Raw genomic sequence first — 23,886 nt, 5'->3', positions numbered from 1 at the left:
CTAAGACGTTTGCTCTTAAGAACACTTCTCCCTGGATTGTTGTCTGGTCTGTCTAAGGGAGCTATGGTGTATAAAGGCAGAGGGCATACTGCGCACTATGGTAGGGGCTGCTGTAAGGTGCTACAGAGATGCTAAACCCTCTCTGGATCACAAGACAAGATGGCAAGGAAAGAAAAAAAAATCAGTGTGGCTGGAAACTAAATTTTGTTTTGTTCTGACTGCTAAAGCATTTATGGATTTTAAAAGTAATTCAAATGGTAAGAAAAAGGGAGACAGTCCAATACAATTCAACTGACATCAGAGCAAGAGAATATGCAAAGGTCCAGAAAATATATGGAAACCTCAACACCATTGATTACTGCAGCATCCCGATAGCACCATGCATCCACCAAGAAAGTGAAAATGAAAGACAAATAATAACAAGTGTTGGCAAGAGTGAGGATGCTGGCAGGATGCGCCATCCGCTAGTAACACCATTTTGCAGGACAGTGTTCTCTCAGTCACACTGGTGCTTCATTAAAGAGCAATGCCTCCTCTTGAGACACACCCAACAGGAATCCTTGCCTTGGTACACAAAAGACAAGACCTGTAACGCTCACTACTATGCAACTGATTATGGCCCAAATCTGAAACTTGTCCAGAAGCCAAGCAACACCACAGAGGATGAGTTGTGGAAGAGTCATATGAAGAAATACTATACAAGGGCGAGAAAGAATGATTGGTCTAAAACCACATGCAACAGTTTGAATGAGTCTGGCAAAAATAAAATTGAGCAAAAGAAGCCATAGGCTGTATAGTGCCTGAGAGATGGGTTGGCTGCTTACAGTGTCATTACTGCAGGTCCAGAGGCCATCTTGGGCTAAATTCTGGCCCACCCTCCAAAAGGCATTCTCACCCATATCATCCATCCCCTCCCCGCTCCCCATGACAGAACTAGTATCTTGTGACAAGAGATACGAAAGCTTTTAGAATCTATTACCCTAGGCAGCACGCTTCTACCAATCAAAAAGCTAAGAGCCCCATCAGACAGCATCCCGAGCTTATCAGGAAGTGTCCCCCATCTCAATGCATCTGCCTCTCTGAGGTACCCACCTATGCATTTTAAACTTGCCCTGATTTATGACTCTCTCTGGTCTGTAAAACTATAAAAACATCATGAAATGGCTTCTACATTGGAACGTAGAATTAAGAGTAACCTAAGTCTGAATTTCTGAGCCATGGTCACTCAAAGTAGCTCCAGAATCAACTATCCCTTATTCTCTTTAGGAACAAGAAGAGGCAAACCGGTCATGCTATTAGAGGTGGAGGTGCTGGCTGCCTTTGACAGGTGTGGGGTGGGGCTGCTGACTGGAAGGGAGCCTGAGGAGGAGCCTTTCCTCAGCTGAGCCCTTGGTTTTCTGAGTCAGTGCTAATTGTACAGGTGTGACGGGCTGGTAAAAATTCCTCATACTGTACATTCATGGGTTCTACACTGAAATTTTCTGACTCTTTTTCTTTCTTTCTTTCTTTCTTTTTTTTCTTTTTCTTTTTTTTCTTTTCTTTTCTTTCTTTCTTTCTTTTTTTTTTTTTTTTGCAGCTGCAGGCTTCAATAATTTCAGAAATAATTTTAGAAAACGTGCAATCTTTCATTTCCTTCTGCCTGATATAAACTGAAAAAACAACAAGCTGTGCTAGGATTGGCTTAGATCAGTCCTTCCCAGCTGCAGTGATCTCAGGCAGGTGGTCTGAGGTCAGCCAAGGCACAGGCCAGGAATCAGGGTGTTTTCAGTACTGACTACCTCCAACAGGCAAGGACAGGACACTAAGCACATTGACTGAAGGCAACATATTTGGCCTCTACAATGAATATTGCTTCATTATTATTATTATTATTATTATTATTATTATTATTATTATTATTATTATTATTTACCTGCTTTGCTTTCACTCTTCACTTCCTATTTTAGGAAGTAAATTGTCCAGACCTGCCCTTTGTTTCCTTTTTGCCTCTCCGGTGCACCCCTGTCTTTCCTTATAAGGAAATGGCAGAAGGCTGGTCTACAGAACAAGGCTATTGGGGGCATGACTGATGAGCCTGGGAGTGGTAACTCTGCAAGGAGTTCAAAGTCAGCCAGCATGTGGCCCTCCCCTCCACTGGACTGCCTTTCTGCCCCCTCTCTCCCCTTCCCTCTAACAAGGGTCCAGCAGGGCTGTACAGCCCTCTGGAGACTTCCAAGGCCCACATAAGAAAAGGGGAATTGAAGATGCTGCCCCTAGTCATCCTTTGATCCTCAAGAGTTGAAGCCCCCTACTGAGGAACTTGAAACACTGGAGGCCTGCAGTGTCTTCACAAAGGCACCAGCAGCCTGCAACTTACAGTTTTATCTAAGACTCGAGGAACATCAGTACACCTGGATTCTAATGACACTTGCCTCTGGGACCTCCTTCTTCCATTTGTTGTTTCTTCCTAGAGAAAAACATTTAAGAATCTGTTGCTAATTTGTTGGTGTCTTGGGTTCAAAGGTAATGTATTTATATGTGTGTTTATTCATATATGCAAACATACAGCAAAGATATCTTCATAGTAAAAGTGTCTCTCATGAGTTTAAAACCCTACTCCAGTCTGCACAACAGGCTTGGGAACTCATACCGTCTTAGGAGTGCGTTCCAGAAACACCCTGTTAGCAGCTCGCTCCAAACTAGCCTAATTTTTTTCTCTCCCATTTTTGCTGCTGTTCTTGAAATCATGGGATAAATTTTTAGCAAACCCATTGGCACATGTGAGTCAGAGATCTTGAACAGAATTCAGGGAAGAAAAAAAAAAGGCCCTCAGGGATGACTGAGCTATATGAATGCGCCAAGATTCTGGATCTGGGTGGCTAGTCTGATCTCTCTTGGTTTTTCCTTGTTATTGGCTACCATCCGAGCAATGAGTTTACCTGCTTTTGGTACAGAACATACCAACTGCGAAATCTGGTGTGGCTTCTTTTGCCAAGTAAAAGCTAAAAGGATATTCTAACAAGTGGGTGTTTAATAGCTTTACTTGTTGGGCAGGTCTTTAAAGATCTACTGCTGTAGCCATTATCCTTACAGGAACACCAGAGCTGGATGGCTTTTAATAATATGAGCTGTTATTTATTCAAAGCATGCGAATGCCGGGGACTTCTCAATGACAAGCTCTGAGGTCGCTCTAGCAAGTCCAGCGAACTCACCCGAGGCATAGACCAGTTCTCCAACCACGTATGGAGGGAGTCAAGTAAGATGACGGTTTCCTGGCGCTGAGGCCCAGGCCTCTTCTCAGGAGTCACTGGCCTCTTCTACTCAAAAGAATGGTAGCACTCAAAGTCAAAGGTGACCTTATGTCTCCTGGATCCCTTTGTCTCTCTGTTTCTTCACCTCGTGTGTGCTCGGTGAAAAAGACTCAGTGCCTGGCTGTTTGATTCCCCCTGGTTCGCAGAGGATTAACGCATACACTCAGGAAACCATGCATAAGCAGTGCCGCCATACTACCCCGGCTTTGTATTGACAGACCCTATCTATGTATTTATACATAATGAAACGTTGGCTCTATGTCTAGCGTTCCTGTACTAGTTAGGATTGCATCGCTGTGACAGACACCGTGTGAGAGCAGCTCACAGGGACTTCCTTTAGCTCCCAGTTTCGGAGCTCACTCTGCAGTAGCTTGGTCCCGGGCACTTGGGCAGATATCACGTGGGAGTGTGGTGAGGTCCGTTCACATCATGACGGAAAGAGAGCTGAGACGGGCGGGCGAGCTATGCCTTTCAAAAGCGTGGCTGTAATCTACTTCCTGCAGGACCCCAGCTTTTGAAGTTTCCATAAGGTCCCCAATTAGCTCCACCTGCTGTTAACCAAAGCTTTAATACATTGGCCTGAGGGAGGCATTTGACATTCAAACCTTTATTCCTTCCTCACCACAACGCTTGGAGGTGGGATCTGTTACAATTTCCATTTCAGGGACGAGAAACGCAGAGAAACCCAAGTTCATGGGGAGCTGACCACCACATAATTGTCACCCTTCACCGTGCTTCCCAGATTGTAGTGGACCTAGTAAGTAAACCCTGCTTCCCCCCTCCCCCCCCCCGTCCCGTTCTGTTGCTGTGTGATACACCGGTGGGTCTCTGCCATGTCCCCCCTCCCCCCGCCTCGTCCCGTTCTGTTGCTGTCTGATACACTGGTGGGTCTCTGCCATGTTTTTATCAGGACAAATCTCTTCATTGAGTCCCAGTCCTTTAGCGCTAACTCTGATTTTCAGACTTGCTATAAAAAGACTTAACCAGAGATTAACATGGTCATCTCTGTTGTGTCCGTTCTAGTCCCTGTTTCTTATGTTTTCCTGTGTGTCAATCTGAGTTCCTGAAGGATATCTCATATTCCCCCTGCCATGGATAGTTGTTGCTGGTTGTGATTTGTACTCAGTCACTAAGACACCGATATAGAAGACACTGTGATTTTAAGTGAGACACCTGTGACCTGGCCAGCTGAAGCACTGGCCCTGGCCAGCCTCTGCTTCAACACATGGAAAGCCCTTGTAGGCCAGTTCTAATGGGCTGCCCTGACAAGTCACAGGAAAGTCCACATCGAGAAAAAAATACCAAATGAGATAGCATCTGATGGTAAAGTTCCACCACCAAATCCTGCTTCTGGTCTCAGCTTTAGCATGAAGAGAGCCCAGTTCTCGGAGGCAACTGGGATTGAAATGGACATGGACCATCATCTATGTAAGTATTCTCCTATTATTATATGGAGAATATATAATAATAATAATAATAATAATAATAATAATAATAATAATAAATAATAAATAATAAAAATATTATTATTATTACTGTTTATTATTATTATTATTCCTGGGCATATAAAAGTGTTTACTTTTATAATCAACTCAATGCCCCCTCATTGCACAAACTTCTCAGCAGTTGATTGGCCTGGGCAACAAACAGTCAGCAGTCTTTTCATCTGCACCTGAACTTGCATTAACAGCAGCTTCGTCTGACCTAAGTGGAGCCTCCAGGTTGTTACAATAAGGATGGGCTCCGAATAGAAGCCATCTAAATTCCTTATCACGCCAGGGAAAGAGAGAGCCACAGAAAGTGAAGGACTGCACGGAGTCAAGTGTGATTCAACCTCTGAAGAAAACCGTGAGCTCTAAGCAAGCACTAAAGAAAACTAATTTCAAATCCAGTATCTGTAGATTTTTATGTCCATTTTTTGTTTGTTTGTTTTTCAAGACAAGGTTTCTCTGTGTGGCCTTGGCTGTCCTGGACTGGCTTTGTAGACCAGGCTGGCCTTGAACTCACTGTGATCCTGCCTCTGCCTCCTGAGTGCTGGGATTAAAGGAATGCACCACCATGACCAGCTTTATGTCGATCTTTTCAGGTATGTTAGTTCAATAATTTCTTCAAAAACATGTTGTGATTATTTACATACACAATAACCAAGGTATGGAAACCAGCTAAGTGTCCACTGGTGGATGAAGAAATAAAGAAAAGCGATGCACACATGTGCACACACACACGTGCACACATACAGACACACAATATTACTCAACCTTGAAAAGGAAATTCTTCCATTTGACACAATACGTATGGATGAGTCTGGAGACATTGTTAACATGTAAGATCTCCACAAGAAGTTAATATGGCAAGAGGAAATAAACTTTGTAGGTCAAATGATGAAATACCACAGAATCACGGAATATTGAGTCTCGGGAGACGTGAGAACTACAGTAAAGAAAACTGTGTTATGATGCTGAGACTCACAGATAAACATTGGGCAATGTGTAGGAGTCCTGTGAAAAAGTGTGGATGGGGGAGGAAAAAAGGACCTGGAGGGGACAGGAGCTCCACAGAAGAGCAACAGAGCCAGCTAACCACGGCCCAGAGGGGCTTGCGAGATTGAAACACCAGCCTTGCATGGATGGGCAGCTCAGGCTTCATGTGGGTCCTCTGGTAAGGGGAGTGGGGGCTGTCTCTGACATGGACTCTGTTGCTAGCTTTTCTTTTTCTTTTCTTTTTTTTTTTTAAATACATTTTTATTAATTTATACATATTACATCTCAGTTGCTAGCTTTTCGATCACTCCCCTGTGGTACAACTGCCTTGCCAGGCCACAGGGGGAAAACGACACCCTTAGTCCTGATGCGACTTGACGAGCTGGGTGAACTGGAAGTGAGGCTCTCCTTTTCTGAGGACTAGGTGCAGGGAGGGGGGAGGATGGGTTTAGGAGTTGTGAAGGAATGAGGCTATTACCAGGATGCAAAGTGAATAAATAAATAAATGAATAAAAAAGAAAGCTGTGTTATACAGGACCTTTTGCTAAAGGAGAATTGCTGTTCTTATCACAAAAAGTAACAATGTGAGATGACAGGAACATCAATCTGATTCACGCCACTGGACTTAACTGTATTCACAAGTCTTCCTGTATCATGCTGTGAACACTAAATATACAAAATAAAGTGTACCTAAAACAACACAATACAAATTTTCTATGACTCTTTTACCATATAACTCATTATACTTAACTGAGTTTTAGAAAACTTAATGATGAGCAATCTCAAGCTGCAGCATACAAATTAAATAAGGAAATGAAGCTGAGTTTGATGGTGACTATATGTGACTGTACCAGCACAGATAAGGCTGTGGCAAGAAGATTGTGTGAGTCTGAGGCCAGTCTGGACTCTATAAAGAGATCATGATTCAAAATAAAGAGAATTTTTAAAAGTACATCGATAACATTGTTATAACCATTTTTGTGGCTTAATGGAGTGAAAATATAATTGAACTCTTTGACCATACTCAGAAAGAATAATTAATTAATTGGCCAGTCTTTGTCGGCCTTCAATTTAGCTAATAATGTACTTTTGACTAACTTAGTCATTTCCCAGTTGCAGTTGAAATTTATACATAACTTTTTTTTACTTCCAATCCTCCCTCAGTGTGAGCAGAATGGCCAGGTTCCACTCAGCATCTATTCTAACGTGGGCAGTGTGGTGCATGCTGTACTCCCAGCCACTCAGGAGCCTGAGGCCGGAAGGAGAACGGGAGGTAGTGGTTAGTCAGGATAGCTTAGCAAGACTCTGTCTCCAAAAAGAAGAAGAAGGAGGAGGAGGAGGAGGAGGAGGAGGAGGAGGAGGAGGAGGAGAAGAAGAAGAAGAAGAAGAAGAAGAAGAAGAAGAAGAAGAAGAAGAAAGAAAGAAAGAAAGAGGAACAGAAATGCAGCTTGGCAGCTACAGTGCTTGCCTAGAGGGCATGGGGCCCTGGTTTTAATCCCTAGAACCATCACCACTGACAACTCTATTCTATTTCATATCTGTAGTGGCTACATGTCAATAGATTCTGTGTTGCAGTTAGCTGAACCACTTTATGACACCTTTCAAACTGAGATGCATGTATGTGAACACATTTTAAATAACCCCGATGTGTATGTTGTAATCTTATTTTATCATTACATGTTGTTGGCCAAGTCCATTACAATAATATATTGCTGGGATCAGTGCCAGCCCTAAGGCAGCTGCACACTAGATATGATTTGAGGGGCTGTCATCACTTGGACCTTCAGTGGGAATGAAGCCAGGGCTGAGAAAGCCAGTGGCTACTCGAAGGTAGAGGACATACAAGCCACGTGGGGTGGCTAGAAAGATTCCCCAGCAGCTGGCTGAGCCTCCCACAGACTCACCAATGAGAACAAGCCTTGGCAATGACCAAGAAGTTCAGGCTTGGGATGCAGCTCAGGACCACAGTGCTTGCCTAACATGCTGGCAGCCCTGCTTTAGTCCCAGCACTGCAAAACAACCACCACAGTGAGTGTGAAAGAAGGTGCATATATTTGAAGCAAGCTGGCTTGCAGAAAGTTTGGCAGAAACCAAAAGATTTATGGAGGACCCACAGGAGAGAGGGAGAGGAATGGGGAGAGGTCTGAGGCTGGTCCTTTGGACAAAAGTTCTGACTTCCTGAAAGTTAGCGCTCATAGAAACAGAGTATGTTAGGATGAATAAGGAGCATCAATGTAATGGCATAGATGTACACTATTCCCCCCTAAAGAATAATAACAACAGTAACAACAACAAAACCAAGATAACGAACTTAGGACTAGAGATATAGAATATAGAAAACCAACAATCAAAAAAACCACCTGTGATTATGGATGTCAAGGATCATGAAAGAGTCCTCCAAAGGGGGGAAAAACCCCATTTGAATTGAGCCTCACTGAACACACACACACACACACACACACACACACACACACACACACACACACTCATGCACCCATCCATGCACACACATATACACATACACACAGAAGCAATTAAAAGTAGACTCCTAAATATTCAGAATTCTTCATGTAAATTCCATAAAATAAAATTGTTTTTTTTTGTTTGTTTTATAGTTGGAATACTATGTGACTTTGATAATTTAAAGAAGTGCTCAACTATTTTTTTTCTGACCTTGGAAGGAGTTGGATAAGACCTAGTGCCCCAATTCTATCAGTTTATACCTTCCCACTGTGCAAGAAGAACCTTATAATTTTGGCACCTTAACCTGCTTTTTAAAATACCATGGTGAGCCGGGTGTGGTGGCGCACGCTTTTAATCCCAGCACTCAGGAGGCAGAGGCAGGCGGATCGCTGTGAGTTTGAGGCCAGCCTGGTCTACAAAGCAAGTCCAGGATGGCCAAGATAACATAGAGAAACCCTGTCTCAAAAAACAAAAAAAACAACGAACAACAACAAAAACACCATGGTGGTAACTCAATTAACAGAGACCACAGCAGCGCTAGACTTTATGGTGGTATACAAAAGGAAACTTCATTACCACAGGCAGGAAATGTGGAACTTGGGGTAAGGAGGAGGAAGCCTGTGACACCCGGGGAAGTGTCTTCTGCCAGGCTGGATGGAGCTCATTGGAATCACCCTTTGGGGTTTATTAGACAAGGGACTTGCCATGGGCACTGACAAGTAAGTCCCCTCATTCTTGGCTTCGTGTCTGCTCTACTCCTGTGTTTTGGAGAGGCAAACGGTTCACCCTTCTGTTGTGAAGATAAGCAAGTGCCGGGCACATAACAAACTCTCTATAGTTCAAAAATAAAGGATAAATGATCAGACTAAAAATGGGCAAAGGATTTGAACAGACATTTTCCTAAAAATAAGAAGAAAAATAGAAGAGGGGGACAAGAGCAAAAGCAAATGAAAAGATTCCCAACAACATCAGTAGTCACTGGGGAAACGCAACTCAAAACCACAGAGACACCACTTCAACGCCACCGAGGGTGTCTGTAATCAAAGGGAGACAATAGCGTGTGTTGACAAGGACAGCAAGAACTTGCAATGGCATAAACTGCTGACGGGAAGGCAAGATTGTACAGTGTCTTAGGAAAACAGTTGACAGCCTCAGAGTGCCAAACTCCGAGCTCCAAAATGGCTCAATAATTCCACTCCCAGATACTCGTTTCTAGTGTTTTCCAACTTTCCAACATCAATAGGTTTTGACCTGAGCTGCCTGTGTCAGACGCACAGCCTGTCCCCACTTCAGATGTCAGTCACAGACCACCGACCCCTAGATTACCTGGATTTCTGTCTGATTTGGTGGCAACTTTCAGGACACTCGCTCTCAGGTGCAATAATTTTCTAGGGCGACTAGAGGAACTCAGAAACACCCTGCTTGCAGGCTACTCATAGAACGAGGAACTCAGGGACAGCTGAACACAGGAAATGGACAGGGTAGGAAGAGAATGGAGCTCGCATGTTCTCTGCCTAAGTGCTGCACTCTCAGGGCCTATGTGCTTACCCACCTGCAGCCCCTGCATCTTGCTGTTTAGGAATTTTCACAGAACTGAGCTTTCAACTTCCTCCTACCTCTATGGATCAGAGGCCAGGGGGTGGTGGGGACGCATGAGAGTTTTACATTTGGTCTTTCTGGGCCCGGTTTCTAGGAGCTATGTGGGGCCCACCTGGACTCATCTCATTAGCACAGACTTGGATATGGGCAAAAGGGATTTTTATCATTTGGGATATTAGAGGCATGATGGGCTCCAGCATAGGAACCAAGGACAAGATCCAAATATGTCTGTTATACCACACTGGAGATAATAGAGAACACACCCACGCACAAACCTGTGCCTGGAGATCCAAGCAGCACCATGTATAATATCTAAGACATGGGAGCAACCATGTTCACCATGTGTGCATACATAAACAAGCATGATCTCTCTAATACTATGGATTATTAACCTGTAACAAGAAAGGAGAAAGTACCCCAGTGTGCTAAAAGTGGATGAACTGTGAAACCATGGTGAGAGGGAGAAGCCAGACACAAAAGTAGGCATAGCCTAGGACTGAGTTTGTAGGAAATACCCAGATTAGTCAAGTCCACAGAGACAGAAAGCACTCTAGCTGGGGGACAGAGTGGTGTTGAGGGTGTGAATGGCCATAGGGATCTTTTTAAGCGATGAAATGCGGACTTCATGGTGGTGCTGGTTGCACATGTCTGGGAACAAGTAGACTGAAAGCTACTGAGTTAACATATAAAGGGGTAAATGTTCCAGTGAGCTTTTTATCTACTGAGAAAGACATGATGTCTCTACATGAGCATTAGCATCCGTACAGGCTGAGGATGAGCACAGACAGAGCAGAGCCAGAGGCGCACGCACATCACAGTCTTCACAGTCATGACTGCACAAAGCCAGCAGCATGTCTCTGAGCACCTGTTAGCTGAGCCTTTGGGCTTCATGGCTTTATAATATCTGATTCTCCATTTGTAATGAGGATGGTCACAGTCTTTGGCTTATAATGTGGACACAATCCACCTGTGACTGTGGGGAAAGTCCTTGCCCCAGCTCCTAGAGCTCTGCGTGCTAGCATGTAAGTGGTCAAAGTCATTAAAGCCTTGTCCAGGATTCCTGCTTAGCCTCATTGCCTCATTTGATGATTCTAGAACTTAACATGGTTCTCTACCAAGTGAGTTGTTGTCTTAGTTTTATAATGCTGCTACTCTGAAGTATGTGCAGGTTTGAAGTCCTTAATCTGGTATCTTTAGTTTTGAAAGCGGAATTCTTCACTTTGGTCCCAGTAGATCTGGGGGTTGGTGGAAACCTTTTGAGGGATTACCAAGTTCTTATGCCCCAGAACTAAGACTCAGACACAACACCAGACATGCAGATAGCAGCCAGCTATCCGACTGAGGAAGAATACACTTCAAGGGAGGAAGCAGGCCTCACAAAGGCGCACAGTAGCTCAGTTGGGAACGGGGGACGTCACCAGGGAGCTTTTAAGGGTCAAACACAGCCTGAGTTTAGCACGGGCTTTTCTACACGTTCTCTGTTACATTTAGTTCTACATACAACTCCATGGGTCATACGCCTCAGCATCTTAAACCTCCACATAGAGGCTTCCATCTTAGTATTAAAGCAACCAAAGGCAACTCTTGGGCACTGAGCACCCCTTTGCCTGGGCCAGTGGCTCCAGCTACTTTTAGTTGGCATGCAGCTGGGTGAGACAGAGGGCCCAGCCCTCCTGTTTGCCAATTTTCTCTTTTCATATTCTAATTTTGTAAGACTCCGGGTAAGGTCCTTTAGGCCTCACTCTGTTCTTCCATTCTCTTGTTTCAATTTCACTCCACTGTAGAACTGCTTCCTTCAGAGCTTATTCAGAATTAAAAAAAAAAAAAAAAAAGTAACCCGTGGTTACCAGTGAGAAAGAGACCATGAATTGTGCTCTGGATGTGCTAAGTGTGAGGCAGCTGTGGCCCATCCAAAGGAAGGTTCCAGTGGACTGCAGACACTAGAGTCAATGCAAATGTTGGATTAATGGCTAAACATGAGCTCAACCATAAAAACTGTGAAATCCTGATAGTTTGAAATACATTTAAATAAAAGTAGTAATCCCAGTTACTTGAGAGACTGAGGCTGGAGGATCACAAGTTCATGACCAACCTGGGCAGCTTAGTGATACTCTGTCTCAAAAAAAGAAAAGAAACAGGCTGAGGACATAGCTCAATAGTAGAGCCCTTGGGAGAGGCCATAGGTGCCATTCCCAGGAGTAGCTTTCAGAGAACCCACATTCTATGCTAAGACTACATATGCAGGTGCTATTTTGAATCTACAGAGAATGGTCAAATATGGTACCCTTGAGTACTGAGCTCGTAAAAGCCAGCCTAGAAATTCAGCTTTCATACAAGTTTCAATGTTCTATTTTTCTTGTTCATCAAAGTGGAAAATGAAGAATGAGTTATTTACCACCATCTCATATTTTAGCTCCACCAATGTGGACTGGCTTCCTACAATGGTAGAAAATGGGCCAGACCCAACAGGCAGCTTCTAAGCACCATACTTCCCCACTGACAATGTGCTGAGAGCCGTTTACCATGTTTCCTCGCTAAACCTTGGCTAGATGATTGATGGTCAATAAAATCAGTAACAGCTGCTTGTTAGAAGCTCCGCAGACTTATCTGGGCCACAGATTTATTAGATCGGGTCGAAGTCTGATTTTACACTTGACTTTACATGACAAGGCTCTGGGGAGGCCACATCACAGGTGTGAGGAGGAGGAGGATGGTCGAGTGTAAGCAAACATGGCTTTATAGGCTCCAGGGACCATTCTGTCCTACAATGGCATAAATATCAGTAAGCGACAGAAGATGTGGGTGTGTAGTACAGTCAGCTGTTGGTCACTTGCTGGCATGAAAAGAAACTACGGACCATCAAAGGGAGATTACGGCAGGGCATGCTCTGGAGTGTTGTTCGGCTTTGCTCTCGTGCCTGCTCTGTTTGACTAGCCAGAGCTTTACTCACTCTGAAGTCAGAGCCGGCTATGAAGACCTGTTTTAGGTCACCGCCTTCACCCACTTCTGCCAGCTGCTTTCTTCAGAGGACAGGCAATGTCTTGGAAAATTACACGTGGCAGCTCAAAGCCTCTCTGAGACTTCTCCTGGAGTGTGGGACACAGTGACGAGTACACTTTGCCTGTGCCTCTTCAAGCACAGCAAGATTAAAGAAGAGGAGCAACTATCTCAGTGAGGCCAAATGGTGTCCATCAAGGCAGAATGTGAGCCTCTGTGCACGCAGCAGCCGCAGATGAGAACCAGCCATCTACGCACCCTTAATCTGTGCTCACGGACGATGCTTCCACATCGAAGAACAAAGTTGAGCAAAACTTTGCAAAGCGAAGTCCTTAGGAACAGCTTCTTCTTTGGTCAGAGCCATTAGCTCGAGCGTGCGGCTTTGATTTTATGCAAGCGTCCTTATCTGTTTGTGCTGCCGTTCAAAATACCACAGGCAGGGGAATTCATAATGAACAGAAATGTGTTTGGCTCACAGTTTTGGAAGACCCGAAGCTGCAGCTGCTGAGGGCCATCTGCTGCATCATGACACAGCAGAATGCATGTCGTGAGTGAAAGAAAGCAAGGAGGGGCCAAACTCACACTCTCACCACCTTCTCTCTCAGTAGCTAGTCCAGCCATCTCTTCACAAAGCCATCAATCTGAGCCATCGATCCGTCCCTGAGGGCAGAGCTCTCTGACCTGTCTACACCCTAATGCTTGCACATCTCAACTGTGCTGTACCGGGGGATAAAGGTCTACACATGGACTTTGGGGGACACCTTCAAGCCACGGCAGCAGGCCTTATGAATCACAATTTTATTTGGTAGAGCTTGAATCTGTTCCTAAACTGTGACTGCTCGTGAAAGGGACTACCCATGGCTTCTTTAACTATGTGGCATTGAATGTGATGGCCACAGAAAATTTGGGGACAGTAAAAGGCCTCCAGACATAGGCTGATTAGGTGTATATAATGAATGTGAGGTGTTTTTAATACATGGCTTCCCTGCAGCTCGGCTCTGAATACAGAGCATTCACACTTGGCACTGTGGGTGCAGTCAAGCCAAGCAATGCCAATAGACTACCTGAGACACCTCACTCTGAGGCTCCCAAATGTTATGAATTACAGTGTTTGTTGTATACTTACAAACTTTCCTGCTCTTATAGAAACATGATATTTTAATCTCCAAAAACAAAGACTTGAAAATATTTTCCTATTACATTCATAAGCATGTAAGTATCAAATTAGTGCACCTTTCGATTAGAGTGTTTAGTATTCAAAGTTGACATTTGAGTTTCATTTAAAAATTTGTGGAATGAATGGCTTAGAGTAGGACAGAATTTCCAGCAGTTTCTCCCATGTTTCTGAACATGCTTCTGCCATCCTTTTGCTTATTTATGTGTTTTCAACATTGACAATTATAAAAATGTTGATCAACTCTGAAAGATACTGAAGATATTCTATGACCTGCAGTATCAAGCCCTCAGCCAGGATGTAATTTCTTATGCAAAAATATAGCACATCCAGCCCATCAGTGTGCAAATTTGCATCTGTCCCTAATAAATAGTATGATTATATGTATGCAAAAGGATTATTTTACAATATGTTTCTTTGCAATTTATTATCAGTAAGTGTTTAATTGGCATACCTGTGTTATGTGCCTGTGTATTCAATATGTGTTAAATTTTCTTGGGTGAAAAGGGACCATGGGAGAGTAAGTTTAAGAAGCTCGATTAAGTCCCACAGACAAGGATGCAGGAAAAAATTGACAGCGAACGCAGATCGCATTCGTGAGTATGGGTTTCAATAAATAGCCATGTTTTCAAACATGCATCCATAAATATTTAAGATGTAGACACAAAGAACTCCTGTGCCCCTTTCATTTTTAGAATTCCTTTATTCTTTTATGTTATCTTCATCCATAAAATTTAAGATGTATTGTTTTGTTGAAAGAGGACTGTGGCTGGGCTAACAGGTCCCTACCTGCCACCTAGCTCTGTGTGTGGCACAGGCTGGACCCCTCAGGACCTAAATCTTGCCTGTTTATCATCACCTCAGATGATCTAGCTTATGGGATGCTAACAAATTCATCTCTCCGTTTTCCTCGCTCATATTTTCCTCTTGCAATGGATTTTGTCACAAGGAGACTTAGGGAAAAAAAAGACTTTTAATTTTCTCAGCAATCTCGTGAGAAATGAAGGATTCCAGCTACTTGTTATGGTACTGGGGGGTTTGTGAGATCACAGCGCTGTGCTTTACAGGTCGTTATTTCCTGCTTGTCAGAAGGTACAACTGGAGAGTGGTTGATGCGTGGGCTCTGGAATCAGACGGCCTAGGTTCAAATTCTGGCTCTGGTGCGATTTTATGGCATTCCTGTATTCTTTTCCACATGAAGCTAGGTAGATTATCAATGTTTTTAAAGCAGCAACAACAACAGCCTATTGTAAGTGGCTTCTAACAGTGTCTTGCATATAGTGAGTATTCAGTGCATTTTAACAGCAAGTGTTGAATAAAAGTTTTATGGTTTGATGAGCACTGGCTGGCTAACGTATAAACCTAAAACTCTGGCATTATGCTGTTAGCATTTAATCTTCCTCTCACCGATCTTTTCCTTCATTAAACAAATCTTTATTGAACATCTACTAAGAACAAAAATATGGGTGGAAACAAAGATAAAATCAGGGGGGAAAACCCACTATGGCACAGGGTGATTTGGTTCCAGTGTGAAATATTCAAATAAGCAGATACTTAACAAAGGATGCTGGCTTATAGAACACAGAGCTGGGAACCCTAGGGAGGAGGGTGAATAGAAGGCAAGGCTGGGGAGATGTTTGGGATCAGACCAGAAAAGATAAGGACATTGACATAACTGGGTCTGTTTCAAACACTCAGGTTTCTAAAGTCAGGTGCATTAAAAAGAGAGGAGGAAGTCAGTAATATATAATATACAATATATAATATATAAGATATAATATGATGTGTATATTCAAGATCAAAAATACAGGAGAGTTTTCTTACATTTTCAGATTAACAGCAATCAGATCAACATGAAGGGAATTTCTCTGTCTACAGTTTTTTTTTCTGTTAGTTTTTAAAGCTCTGCAGTTAAAGCCATCTGTAGTTATAGAGACCAAAGATGAAGGGAACCCTTTGCAGGGATTGGAGAAGCATGATTTTCGGTGAGAAGGAGGGCTGGGGGCAAAGTAGCAGAGCCAGCTCATTTGAGCTGCACTTAGTTAGGGATGCCAAAGTCTGGCCTAAGAAGGTGGTGGGAGGTAAGCCCAGTGGGTAGGGAGATAGCTGAAAGGTCAGGAGGTCAGATGGGGAGAGAAGGAAAAGGAAGTTAATTAGGACTATGACTAACCTTAGGCAAACCCATTGCACTTTGATCCAGAAAGGTGAAAGATGGCAAATCCATGGCCAAACAAAAATAGTGTGCTCCTGTCCTGATACAGCTGCAGAAGAAAGGGTCAGTCACCTGACAGCAACTATAAGTTGGCTTGAGCAGCTGGGATAGGGGTGTGTGTGTGTGTGTGTGTGTGTGTGTGTGTGTGTGTGTGTGTGTGTGTGTACCCTTGGAAGAGGGCACTAGGTTCCCCTATAGTAGTAAGCCTTCCTAATGCTGCAACCCTTTAATACGGTTCCTCATAGTTTAGGGTTGTGGTGACCCCCCAACCATAAAATTATTCTACTGCTACTTCATAACTATAATTTTGCCGTTGCTATGAATGCTGGAATCAGATAATGTATGCAGGATATCAGATATCTGGCCCCTGTAGGGATTGAGACCCACAGATTGAGAACCACTTGCCTACAGCCAGGCAACTGTGAGCTGCTGTGTGTAAGTGCTGGGAATTGAATGTGGGTTCTCTGGAGGAGCAGTATGCGCTCTTAACCGCTGAGTCATCTCCGCAGCCCTCTACTTCTTAAATACTGACTTATAAATCAAAAGCATTTTCAAAATAATCTATTTCTAGCTAATAAAGTTTAGTGAGAAACTCAGTTAAACTTGCACTTGGCATTATGTATATAAAGCCCAAAAGCAGTTAAAGGAGATCTGTTAATTTTCATTACACAGCATTAGACTTCTGATGCCTAAGATCACTTTAAGAAATTACAGTATTTACAATAGTAAAGAAGACAATATGCACCCAGATCCTTATATATAAACATTACAGGATTAGGTAGTCCTTTACCTTTGACTTTTAGTATACAGAAAGTAAAAATTTAACTCAACATTTACTTAAGAATTAACATAAGATGTAAAGAGGGGCTTGCTAGGGGCTTTCTTCCTCAGGCTGTGCTTTTGGAATTCTATTCTGTGTAGACAAAAAACCAACAACCACACAAACAAAAGCCCCAACAATTACTATTTCCCTTAACTAAGTTATTGACTTAATCATTGACTCTACAATTTTTCCTAAATATTTGAACCACTCAAAAATGTTTCCAAAGTTGAATTAAGTTGGAAAATGCTGGCCTTGCAACAAGTAGCTACTTTGTTGTTGATACATAGTATTCCCTCTTTTCTCTCTATCCTTTTTTGAGGGAACTCTCAGTAGATGCCCAAAGTTGTGTATCATGCCAAGCCTTTCATATATAGTGTATTTTTATGCACACGCATATTTACAGTAAAATTTAGTTTGTAAATTAGGTGGAGATTAGAAACAATTATAAAAGTTAATAGTTATAATAATATAAAATAAAAGATATGTGTATAGGTCTCTCTCAAAATATGCTGTACTTATGGCTCTTGTGATGATGTGTGCCACGCCTAGATGATGAAAAGAACTGGGGTGGATGATGTCAGCACTGTGACATAATGTGGAGCTGCTCCGTAAGGGTTAAGCTCAGACATTGCCCTCCTACAGCAGTGCATCTGATAATGGCCCAAACTACTAACTGAGGCTATGCAGTGGATACTCTGGAGATGTATCACATCCTCCATGGGACAGACCAGAATGGTACAAGATTGTACCAGATGTACCAGGACGGTGAAAGAGTTCATCGGGCCCCCCAGAATGGCAAGCAATTTAAAACTTAGAAAGTGTTCACTTTCAGAAATTTCTATTTAAGACTTTTGAGCTCTGGTTGGCTTCAGTAACCAAAACCACAGCAAGTGAAACTATAGACAAACGAAGGCCACCATATAGAATTATGAAGATATGATGCTGTGCAACAGGAACTGACTGTCAGGAGGATGTTTAGGATGGAGAGTCCCAAACTTATTTAACCATGGAAGCAACCTTGCTGGGAATATAGTTTAAGAAATTCTGACCTTGAGTATAGGTCAGTGGTGCTGGAGGGTGGCTCAACACTTAAGAGTACTTGCTGCTCTTGCTGAGATCTGGAGTTCAATTCCCAGCACCCACATTTGGCACCTCACAAGTGCCTGAAACTACTGTGCCAGGAGACCCAGCACCCTCTTCTGGCCTCCATGGGGCATTTGCATGCATGTATATCACACACACACACACACACACACACACACACACACACACACACACTGGATTCTGGATTTTTAAGTGTCATGAGAAGTTTCTTGCCTTTGAAAACAGACATAATTTATAACTGGCAGAAATTTGATTATTGATATATTATGTGCAAGAGATGGTCCTTTAAAAACATGGCATCAGAGCACACACTGGGCATTTAGAGTTTTTTTTTTTTTAAATAAAGCTGCCCTTGGACTTCTTTGTGAACAACTTCACAATAAAAACAACCAAAGAAGCCAGGTGGGGAGGTGGTGGTGCATGCCTTTAATCCCAGCACTCGGGAGGCAGAGACAGGTGGATCTCTGTGTGTTTGAGGCCAGCCTGGTCTACAAAGAGAGTTCCAGGACAGCCAAGGCTACACAGAGTAACCATGTCTTGAAAAACCGAAAACAAAACAAAAAACAAAAACAAAAACAAGAAGTCAGCTAATAGAAATGAACAGGTAGACTTAAGGTCAGTTTTGCTTCACCACACCAACCCTGCCTCTGTATTTGCATTTACAGCAGCAGAGTGCAGCCATGTAAGTACAGTGTTCCAGAGACAATATCTAAAGCTAAGAACAATTAGAATCCTCAGTGCAAATGGCCAAGTGTTTTGTTTTGTTTTTTTTTTAATCCCACACTTTTGTAACTTGGGATTTATCAGTTTGAAAGTGGCAGAGAAACTAGTTATAGGAGAAAAAGGGGTCCCTGTTTGCCGAGGTTTGGAGATTATTACCACAGCATCACTTGGTCTAAGCCGACATGGTGACCTCATGGTGACCTCTAGCACTCACGTCTCACCCCTGGGAAGGCAGATTTTGTTGCACTTCCCATGAAACCTTCATATATCACCTAGGCTGTCTCCTGTTCTTTACAACTAGCAGTCTCTGATAAAATTGATTTTAAAATTATATTATTTGCAACTATTGTGCTATTGCACATTTTATTTTTCACATAGAAGGTTCTTCTTCCCTAGATGCCAAGGTTTGGGCTGATCTTAACAGGTACATTATTTATAGGACTTTCTTCAGAAACAGAAATTATTATTATCATAGACTGAGAACGATACTCATAGCAGATTGCCCAACTCTGAGAGAAGGAAGTATAGTGCTTTGCTCTCCTGTGTTTTGAAGGTCAGAGCAATTCTGGTCCAGGAGCATTAACAGAGACAGAAGCATTAGCACAGAGTCTAGCTGTGCACAGTGCAGCAGTACCATATTATCTTATTAAGGAAAAATAAACGTAAGGAGGCATGTCTAGTGCTTTTTAAACAAATGACAACGGGATTGTAAAACCCACCATTCTCCACCCAGCTTTTCCAGGCCATTTGGTTACTCTGATATTGACTGGACAAAAATGATACTGATTCATTATTCTGGAGAAATATGCCAAAACCAGACAGTCCTTGGTCTTCTCGCCATTTTATTCCATTTCTCAGGGTTTTTTAAAAAAAAAGCATATATAAAAATTTCAACCATAACATCCACCCACAATTTCCATTATCAGGCTCAACAGATGGCTTGACATTTCGACCACACTTGGGGTGTGGCAGAGATTTGAAGGTTCTTTCTGGTCTTTGTGGATTGAATATAGGTTTTTCATCATAAGCGTGCAATGCTGTGGTTCTCACCACTCTGATTAGCATATAAGACTAAGGTCTTTGCCCCAGGTGCAGTGGTTAACTTATTTATTTTTAGACACTTTGTAGAGAAATTCAACAACAGGTCAGCTATGTCCAGACTACAGTTAAGGGGGGGGGGGGGAAATTGGTTGAGAACTATTATTTTTTTCAACTTTCAAAATTAAATGTCACTCAAAAAAGTGTAATTGGAGAGCTGAGCATGGTAGCACATTCCATAAATTCCTTGTTACTTAGGAGACAGGGAAAGAGTTGAGACAGACCCCAGTGATGGCTGAAAATGCTGGCGTTTGCCCTTTTGTATCACAGTTATTACTGCTGTTCCAATCTTAACTGCAGAGTGGGTACCTCTCAAAGTTAGCTTTTCTAGTCTCCAAGGAATGCTGGGAAACTGGTGGGGACACAGAAAAGAATTGCAAGGCTGTGTTCACTGCCTCATCAGTGGACATACAACCCTGTGGTGTAAAGACAGTTTCTCCTTTGATAATGCTGGGCAGCTGTCCTGCCCCCCCCCAAAAAAAACCCCACTCCTGTCTCCAAATAAGCGGAATACTTGAAAAGTAAGGTTGACATAAAGCACATCTCTGGAAAGTGGTCTCCTTCCTTCTAAGCAACATAGACATGTTCATCAAAAGAGCTCTTTCCTCACAAAGCTTATCTTCCTGGTTTTTGTGTGTGTTTGGGGGAGGGGCCAATAGGTAAGTACAAAATCGGCATAATTAATATATGTGGCATGTTATCATGGTGATAAGTACTGCTGAGAAAAATATAGCAGGGAGGAAAGGGTTGTCTGAGGCAGGTGGCAATCATTGATCATCAAAGCCTTTGTCTGTCTATGCACTGGGGAAGAGAATTCCAGGAAAGGACACTCAATGTAAAGGTTTAGGCCGAGGGCAGGCCTCTGGCGTTGGTTAAGCAACAGCAAGAACACAGAAGCAGAAAGTGAGGGGTCAATCAGTGGAGGAGGCCAAGAGGAACATGTCAAGTAGGCTTTGCTAGAATGTTCTAAGGACCGTCTGAGAACCCACAAGAAGCCACCAGAGTAGAGGAGTTGCATGGCAACATGTTAATGGCATTCGGTTTTTTGGTAGCCCTGAGAGGCTCTATCAACAGGGGCCCCAAAGATAAATCTGCTAACAGGTGTCTCAAAGTTTGTACACGCAGCTACTGAACCCTGGCGGAATAAGGGTTTGGGGAAAGTGATGGTTTTAGGACATGACCTGGTCCTTCTGCTTCAGCCTTATGTCCCCTTCCCCTCCCCGCCCCCCCCCCCCCCGCGAGGACCAAAGCCCAGACAGACTATATGCCATGGGACCGCTGGACCTCCCGGCCTTCTCGAGTTCAGGGACTGGGACCTGCTTCCCTTCCAGCAGGGGCTTCAGGTCCAGCTCAGAGCAGACTCATCAGTATTCCGCCCACAGAGTCTCTCCCTACCAGCGACGTGCACCAGGGCTTCTTTTGCTTTCTTTGCTGAGACAATTCCCCGAGGTCCGCGCTACCCAATCGCCCCGCCTGCCCCTTTCTCCGGGGCCCCAAGCCACCCTGCACTGGCATTTGCCCGGAGGCCTTTGCCACCCGCGCGCCTCTGTCAAACCACGTAGGCTTTGCCCTACAGTAGTGGGGGCCATAGATAGGCTGCAGACTGAAGAAGGGGCGCCCTGGGCCCAGCTCACAGGCAGGGTACCCAGAGAGGGAGACCCACGCTAAGGCATCCCTGGAACAGCTCTGGAGACATGCAACTTCCCCGCGTCGCCTCAAACGTCCCCGGAGCCTCCTGCAATGCACCAGATCGCAAGGCAGACGCAAAGGCACCTACACTGCGCCCCCACTTGGATGCGCTGTGACCCTAAGAGGAACCCACTGCTGCAAACCCGGGGCGCGGAGGGGTCAGGGATGGGTTGTATAGGACTCACCTTGTGCAATTTCCACATGGCCCCCAAAGCCTTGACTTCGTGGCTGGAGTGTTTGCCCTCCTCCAGGCATTGGTAGCACACCGGCATCTTGCACTGCACACAGTACATGCTGTGGTTCTCCAGCTCGTGGTCTGTGCAGGTGGAGACCTTGCGCGGGCTCAGCCGCCGACTTACGCGGCCCTGGGCCGGGGGCACCAGGCGGTGTTTGGCTAGGGGACCCCGCGGCGGGTGGCAGCGCAGGCGGCAAGGATCGCAGTAGAAGACGTCGCATTGTTCACACATGACCGTAGCTTCCTTGGGCGCCTTCTCGCAGAGCTGGCACTTGAGGGCCGCAGCTTTGCTCTGTTGGTAGCGGTCGATGACCCCTTCCAGGACGCGGTTCTTGGGGAAGCCGCGAAGGCCCCGGTCATCCAGAATGAGGCTGCGGTGACACTGGGGGCAGGTGATACAGGAGTTGCGGGGCACCGGGGCCAAAGCCGGTGACAGGTGGGTGGGCGGTGGCGGCATAGCAGGGGGAAAAACACGGACGCCGTTAGGCGATTTCTGGCAAGGGGTTGTGGGGGCGCTGGCGAAACCTCCGTAGGAGCCATAGCCGCTGTCCGCTTCGCTGTACAGGCTCATCTTGTCGAGGTCCAAATAGTCATAGTCGGAGACCCCAGAGCCCGAGGCCCGACGGCTCTGGGGGGACTCGGACTCCGGGGTTTGCACCAGGATGTTGCGGGCGCACGCCTGACATAAATTGTGAGAGCAAGGCAGGATGATGGGCTCCCGATAGAAGGAGCCACACACAGGGCATTTTAACTCTTCTTCCATCTCTTCCATGGGGACCTGGCTGGAAGCGAGGCAGCAGCGGCTGCAGCAGACAGGGGGTCCTGACCTGGCGAAGCGGCCGATGGGCCTGTGGTGTCCAGCACCTTGGCCAGCGGCGGCGGTGGTGGCGCCTTCCCGCGTCGCCTAGGCGCCGACTCCCCGCGACGCGCTCTCTCTGTGAGCCGCTGAGCCTCCGCGCTGCGCTCCTGCCCGGGCCCGCCCCCTCCCGCGGCTAGCCCCGCCCCTCCAGAGAGCCGAAGGTTCATTGGACGGCGGCCGTGAGAGCGGCGTTCTCATTGGCCTCCCGCCCTGTCTGTCACCGCTCCTCTGCAGGCTACCAGGGGCTCAGTGAATCCGTGCTAGAGCTGTGGCTTCGCCAACTAGCTACTGCGGGATCTCTGAAAGGGGTTGGCGCGCGGGCGGAAAAGGAGGACTGGGGCGAGATGATTCATCCCTCCGCCCGCTTCCTTCCGAGCTAGGGTGCAGGCACTCCGAGGCATGGGGCGTGAGAACCCCTCCCAGTCGCGAGTGGGCTGCTGCTGCTTGTCGCGGGCGCTTGGCGCTTGCTTTCCACCTCTGGTCTGCGCGCCGACGCATCCCCGCTAGCGCTGTGCAACGCGGAGGATGCCCCTTCTCCTTCCGCTGCTTGCAGCGAGCAGGCACCTCCCCCGGGCCTTCCTGGAGGCATTTGGGCTTTTCTCCAGCTGCCAGGAGCAGCTGGAGCGCCCACTGCGGGATGTTTGAAGGAGCTGGTTGTGTGCCATAGCTGCGGTGCCCACTTCCTGCGCCCCCGGTTCCTTTTTCCCCCATTGAGGCAAAGGCGCAGCATTCCTCCAAAATTGTGTCACCATCTCCACAAGCTTTAAATGTGTGGTGACCCCCTACGCCTCCGGGTGAAAGTACCTCGGTTTCTCTCACCCTCCCAGCTTCCTAAAGCTCGGCCTTCAGCAGCCGGTTGGGGTTCCGAGAGGGCCCAGGAATATTAGTTGAGTTGAGGGAGGAATAGTTTGTGTATTTTGGAGTGCCTATCGTTTGGTAACTAACTGTGTGAACGAATCACTGTGGAACTGCAGATTCCCAATGTTTGATTCCAAACAACATTATCCAATGTCACATGCTCTGAGAATCTACCATAAATTCCAGAAAGGGGGAGGGGGGCGGGGAGGCGTTTTTTCCTGCTTCTGTGAAGTGATGATGATAGCTCTTACATACTAGCAGATTTCTCTTTTCCCCAAACCT

At 45.1% G+C, this 23,886-nt stretch overlaps 1 protein-coding gene across 19 annotated transcripts in view; it reads right to left on the bottom strand.

Moving 5' to 3' along the window:
- The window catches only part of TRIM9 (tripartite motif containing 9), a 107,989-nt gene extending 85,144 nt beyond the window's left edge, over window positions 1–22,845 (bottom strand). For 18 of the 19 annotated variants that reach the window (XM_084793220.1, XM_084793235.1, XM_084793233.1 and 15 more), the window contains exon 1: window positions 21,838–22,823. In XM_084793220.1, the coding sequence (XP_084649346.1) occupies window positions 21,838–22,659 (822 nt within the window). In that variant the 5' untranslated portion in view covers window positions 22,660–22,823. Of the gene's footprint in view, window positions 1–21,837 lie in introns of all 19 variants that reach the window. The other variant, XM_084793228.1, reaches the window with a different exon arrangement.
- Window positions 22,846–23,886: the final 1,041 nt, after the last annotated feature.

Source organism: Acomys minous (assembly GCF_964271855.1).
Source record: "Acomys minous genome assembly, chromosome: 8".
Lineage (NCBI taxonomy): Eukaryota > Metazoa > Chordata > Mammalia > Rodentia > Muridae > Acomys > Acomys minous.
This window is presented reverse-complemented; position numbering and strand designations above follow the sequence as displayed.